The following is a 6,093-nucleotide window of genomic DNA, read 5'->3' as shown; positions in this document are numbered from 1 at the left end:
TGTACGTATTGTACTCTCTCACACTGAGTTCCGATTTCGTAAAACGTATCGCCACATGGAAATACGTTGATGCGTTAGCGTACTAAAATAGTAGGAGAAATTTTTAGGCATTGTTCACCTGTCATTGTCGAATATCTGATCTGTTTGTTTTTTCATATTTTTTTCGATATCATTCCGTATCAAATAATATCGATTTTTACATTACGTTCATCTACAGATCAGATTCGCCATATAGAGCCGTCGAGAAGGAGCGGTAGTCCAATGCTCCAGGCACAGCGCTCGGTCCTTTGAACGGAGGCATTCGCTGGATGCAGTATTCTGCCTGATCCGGTGGTAATTCTCTCCTCAATTCGTCTGGCAAGATGTAAGGCTAAAAGACAAGAATTTACGATTTAGATCAAACGACAACGAGACTTTCGTCGTTGTGGATTAATCACGAAATATCAAATATTTTTACCTTGTCGCCAGCAAGAATGCGGAAACTGTCGATGACTTGTTCTGCCGTGTCAGTATCGGTGGACTCGCGTGTCATAAAGTCAAGGAAGGCATCAAAGTGCACATAGCCTGAATTGTTGGGATCGACGATAGCCAGAATTCGTTGGAAGTCGATGTCGCCTTGCCTGTCCTTTCCGATAGAGTATCCCAGAGACACGAGACAGGATTTAAACTCGTCCGGTGCCAATCTGCCTGTCCTATTCTTGTCAAAGTGGTTGAAACTGCTGCGGAATTCATTCAGCTGCTCCTGAGTAATGCCCTGAAACAGAAATGCATTTACGCTTGTTTTTAAATTTAAAAGGATCATAAGCGAAATCAAGAATGTTAATAACATAGAACTTGAAACACAAGCTCCTTTATTTATTTATTATTTAAATATTAACGTATTCTCAATTAATTTTTAAAAAAATGTATAACACAGTTTTGAATTTTATAAAGACTTTTTAGGAAGACTTGATGCTACATATCAATTTTCAATAAAAAAAATTATTAAAAATGACTGGCTAAATCATGAACTGGATAAATTTACGTTTGATATATAAAGAATATCATATAGAAAATATCTTCAAAAATTGAAGCAGTTTCACCACTTTTAAAACAGTTTTTAACCCTTTAAGAAATAAGTTTTTATATTAATAAGAAATATGAATAAAACTATTATTTTCGTCATCTAAAATATCTGTAGAAAGTTCTAAAGGAAACTTGGCAATGTAAACGTAGAAAGTTTCGATATTGAAGTTTTCTGATGCTAAACTACATCGTTCTTCTTCTTCTAAATAATCGAGATATAAATATTGCATCGTATATTTTGCTCACATAACCTCATCGTCTATTATAGAATCCTCGAGCTCCTTTAACAAGGAATCAGCCTCCTCTTCTTCTGACTCTTGCTCTTTTTTTGGTTCTTCCTCTTCTTTCTTTTGGTTTTTACCATTTTCCATTTGTTTCAACATTTTCCGCAATTGCTTTTTGCTAATACAAATGCTTTCACCTTATGATCGACGATCCAATACGACAATTACAATAGTTTTCATTTGTTTCATGTTACCAAACTATTTCTTCAACGATAAAATTTTGTTAAAGATATGTTATTTATATCTTATAATAAGAGATATTTTACGTTTCTGCATAAACAAGCAATTATATTCTTTACATTCCTGATTCTTTAAAAAATTTATATAAATGTTTTTTTCAAATATATCGGTACTTAAGGTAATGAGATTGGTAATAACCTTCTAGGTATGAAAAAAAAAACGTTAATTCCCTCTCACTGGCTACCTTGCCTTAACATTCCTCTGGAATGACGTAGATATGACTATTTGAGTAATTTAGAAATACCTTGGAATCTCTGGTGAGAATTTGATTTTCGACTTCGTTAACGTTGCGATTGATCGAGGTCAGAAGCTGTTCCCAACCGACACGCAGCGTCTCCATGGTATACTGAGTGTAGCGGTTCTCGAAGATCATGCCTTCCTGAACCGCTTGGTGGATCTTCTCCAATTCCTCAAGATGAGCCTTGTATTGATATACTGCCTGTTCGTATTCCTTCAGACGATGTAACTGATCCTCCAGAGTTCCCTGAAATATAAATGCAACATTTAAAATTCCGTGAAATATATAAAGTATAAACGATAGATAACTCTCTATGTAAGATTAATTCACCTGAAGACCGAGACCAATCGCGGTGACGGCGTCCAACTGACGTTCTATCCATGGTCCGACAACATTGGCTTTCTCGGCGAACTGTCGTCTAAGCAGTTCATTATCTATTTTCACAATTCAGGAAATTTTCACATTTTCACATTTCAAATATCTTTCAAATGCACATTTAACCATTGAAAAACTTTTCCTTAAGTCGTAATAAAAATTTCTATTCAACATGAAATTTACTTAACATTATGAGTCAGTAAATATCAAAAGAAAGTTAAATAATCGATATCATAAAGCAAGGATACTTTGTTGTTTGCGAAGTTCAGCAGCCAGGGTACCGTCACGTTGAGGGACTAATTGTCTAACATCACTCCATTTCTTAGTAAGGTCCTAAGAAGATAATATTGATTAATTTAAGGTGAATCTCTGTATCATAAATATATTCAACAATTTATCCTTCGACATACCATTGCAGTGAGAGCGGTGTAAGGATTCTCTAGGCCGCCAGGAATCTGATATTGTTTAACTATGGATTCGACCTCGCGCACCAATCCCACAATTGAATTGTACTCCTTATCTGCTTCGCCCAGAGTAGCCTTGAACGCAGCGTGCGCGTCCATCAGACCTTGGATCTCCTCCATCGTGTGGACGATAAACATGTCCACTAGATCTTCTCTGGTTCCATCCAACCAATTGTTGAATGGCTGAAAATCACGCGACGTCAGACGTTACACTCGGGTAAAAAAAAGAAGCCGACAATTTTTGCAAATATAGTCAAGTGCTCACAGCAGCGCGCTTGGCAAACTCCAGATGTAAGACGTCTATCTTCTCCAGGATTTTCTCGGCTTCGTCGAGAGCTTGACGTCTACGTTGGGTGAGTGTACCCAAGCGATCCCACTGATCGCAAATGCGTTGGCATCTGGCGTTCACAGATGCGCTGTCATGATACTCAAGAGTGCTGTAACAATAGAACACGAACGTTACAACGATCAAGACAATCGTCCGAGACAGATTTCAAGTTATGAAATTACTTGAGTTCTTGAGCGATAGCCGCGATCTGCTCTACGCGATCTTGATGAGCCGCGAGATCTGACTCAAAGGCCTCGTGCTTTTTCTTTAAGGCCTTGAGATCGTTTAGTTTACACTGTCGGAAGTGTTGAGACGTGAGCATCTCTTCTTTGCCGGCGGTCCAATCTTCGTGAGCATCTGCCTTGTGCTTGAATTTTTGCGCCAGATGTTCCAGTCGCTCCAGACGCATCATCTCAGACAATAACCAGTCCTCGAACGTCTTTTCGGCTAATTCCAAATCTAAAAATAATTTTTGACATATCGTTATTTTACTCGAAAAATATATAGGAAGATGTATAAAGGAACTTTGAAAAAAAAAAAAAAACTCACTTCTCCACGCTTTATTTATGTCGGACACCATTTTTCCTTCCGTGGGCATGTACGCCGGCCTATTGCTCAGCCTCAGCTTCGTCTGAAGAGTATTGAAATTCGTCTCCAGCTTAGCTTTCTGTTCGACACGCGGCGGCTTATGCTTGCGCCGATACGTCCTGTACTCCTCCAATTTCTTTTGACAACCAGCGAGGGAATTGTCGGTCTGCCGATTCGCGAGCCATGGTAGCGTTCGTCGTATCCATTCGAGCAAATCGGAAGCCAAGCGCTCGTATTCCTCCATGAGACGCTCGTTCTCTTGGTTCACCTTCAGTACCTTGCAGATTCTGTTGGCCGCTGTCTCTGCCTACAATAAGAAAGTGCGCATTTCTCCCCTTACAACGAATTCTTTGATTGTGTTTGTATATTTAAAACATATGTAGTTTACTTCCATTGAGCAAGACACATGCAATCGTGAAAATAGCCATCTAGAAATGTAAATAAGAAACTTGAGATATATTAAAGGTCTGAATTTTTTGCTCCGCGAGTTAATAATATATTTCAATGCGCATACAAATAGTCAACGCGTTTGTTACAGGTTAATTTGAATTGCAAAACACACACCTTTTGAGCACCGCTAAAACAGTGGTAGTATGAGGAAACATAGGTCATCACGGCCCTCTCATCAGGCATTGCCGTATTTCGCATATCTAGAAAAACACATTCGAAGAAACTCAAACCATGCGTTGTTAGCGGAAAAATTTGCCGTTAAAAATTTAATTAATTTTAACAATAAACAAATCCGGCAAAAGAAGCGGAATGTCATTAGTAATTCTCACAATATAATTCTCACATTATGCTGGCAAAAATAATATGACATTGTCATCGTATCTTTTAATTATAATTAAAAAGTATTACGGAACACAGTGCGTAGTTTGTTTCAGTCCTCTGGTGAAGTAATTAAATTGAGACAATAGCAAGATAATCGATTAGCAGGTTCAAACGTCATTAACGGTTAGCATACAATTCCTTTAATTATAATTCGCGTTAACGAAGGATAGAACAGGTCGTTTTTACGACGGGGCAGGAACGAGGGAGCAACACGCATTTTTCTTTGACGCTGACCTGCTGGGCACCTTGGAACGCGTGGTAGTAGCAGGACACATACGTCATGATAGCTCGCTCATCCGGCTTGGGAGTGTTGATCAAATCTATATGATATCAAGGGAACATATAAACATTAAGTGTTTATACATGTCATGTTGTCACTCAAAAAAATCCAATCGTAGTTCCATCCTATACAGCGAAAATTGAAAGGCAAATATCTAATCTCGGCGATTCGATACAATCGTTTCCTCGATCCTATCAAATAGAGTGACGAACGTGGGTCCCATATTCCTAAGCTGTATGTCCCTCTATTACAAGTACCTGAACGTTTTTAATTTAACGTTTAATTTGATACTTACCATCGGGATCTAACATGCGAGGAATGTCGAGATACTTTTCAGCGACATCAAAGGCAGTGTTCAAGTTTTCCAGCGGATTATCCTTGCTGAGTTTGTTGTAGTCGATCAAGTCGGGCCGATGACGATGGATAAGAGCGCAGAACGCGAGACCATCCTTGAAGGACAGGTGGAAGTTTTGAACGTTGACGTTCTTGTAGGGTGCCGTCTTGCGTTGGCACCAAAGCAATAGTCCCTCCTTCGCAGTCATCTCCTCCACGGAGATATCCTGGATCGCGAATCTCAAGATAATGGTCCATATCATTCCCAAAGTCATCTTTAGATTGCCGTCAACGATTTCTGTCAAAAAGTTATCGACACTTGAGGAGCGTACAAGATAATATAAATTATATTAATTCTGCAATTATTTTTACGTTATTAAAATATAAAAGTGTGATGTGATTACTAAAAATCTAATAAACTTTTATTTTTATAAGATATATAATACTATCAGTGCGTAAAAAATAAATATTTTACACGATTTAGCACACTGCACTTTTACGCAATGATTGATTATGTAAAGAATTTCAAGAGAGAAAAACGTACCTTCCGCGCCAATTGAAACCAGCTTGACGCCCTTACTGGCGATATAATCAAGGGCCTTGTTAACGTTGGCAATCTTGTGGAACCTCATCTTGCCTCTGTCGGGCCTCGGAAGGGTCTCCCCTGAGATCACCTCAAGCAGCAACATCAGTTTCAACCCATTCCTAAAATCGTCTTCGATCGATTCGATGGCAGTGCCTGCTTTGCGTAGATGCGAGTTGCACCAAGCTGTGAATGTCTGAGGACATAAAAAAAAGGGAACCAATTAATCTGCGTTCGGCAATCATAAGTTGGTGCTGAGCAAGTCGAGGGTTGATGTGCAATTAACCCTCGCCGCCTATCTGCTTTAGAATTTCATGTAACTCATTGGGGTCGTTTTTTACCCCATCTTATTATTACTCATTTTTTACAGATTTTTAATATATTTATAAACATTTTTGTTGAAATCAAAAATAACAAAAAGTATAAATATTGCTATGAAAATAACTACTCGGAATCATTATTCTTGGTAAAACAGCGAGATTTT

General features: G+C 38.5%; 1 protein-coding gene across 1 annotated transcript; it reads right to left on the bottom strand.

Annotated features, from left to right (window-relative positions):
* Window positions 1-211: 211 nt before the first annotated feature.
* Window positions 212-5,804, bottom strand: LOC112456022 (alpha-actinin, sarcomeric). The gene is made up of 12 exons (XM_025018291.1): window positions 5,571-5,804; window positions 4,989-5,324; window positions 4,648-4,733; window positions 3,544-3,889; window positions 3,177-3,453; window positions 2,932-3,103; window positions 2,613-2,849; window positions 2,451-2,535; window positions 2,158-2,261; window positions 1,834-2,073; window positions 458-754; window positions 212-370 (listed from the first exon to the last, which is right to left on the bottom strand). Exons 1-12 carry the CDS (start codon window positions 5,713-5,715, stop codon window positions 212-214), a joined length of 2,484 nt encoding a protein of 827 aa, XP_024874059.1. The 5' UTR covers window positions 5,716-5,804.
* Between the last annotated feature and the right edge of the window lie 289 nt (window positions 5,805-6,093).

This window comes from Temnothorax curvispinosus, unplaced genomic scaffold (assembly GCF_003070985.1).
Source record: "Temnothorax curvispinosus isolate PA1 unplaced genomic scaffold, ASM307098v1 QBEX01006590.1, whole genome shotgun sequence".
Classification (NCBI taxonomy): Eukaryota; Metazoa; Arthropoda; class Insecta; order Hymenoptera; family Formicidae; genus Temnothorax; species Temnothorax curvispinosus.
The sequence above is the reverse complement of the archived record's forward strand: the minus strand, read 5'-3'. Positions and strand labels throughout refer to the sequence as shown.

What these genes read in the sequence shown, in the direction of transcription:
- LOC112456022 (XM_025018291.1), bottom strand. Translation starts at nt 5,715, where the DNA reads ATGTTGCTGCTTGAGGTGATCTCAGGGGAGACCCTTCCGAGGCCCGAC. An exon ending in ACACCGCTCTCACTGCAATG is followed by an intron (nt 2,536 to 2,612) that starts GTATGTCGAAGG and finishes TTATCTTCTTAG; the next exon opens with GACCTTACTAAGAAATGGAG. An exon ending in TGAACTTCGCAAACAACAAA is followed by an intron (nt 2,262 to 2,450) that starts GTATCCTTGCTT and finishes TTGTGAAAATAG; the next exon opens with ATAATGAACTGCTTAGACGA.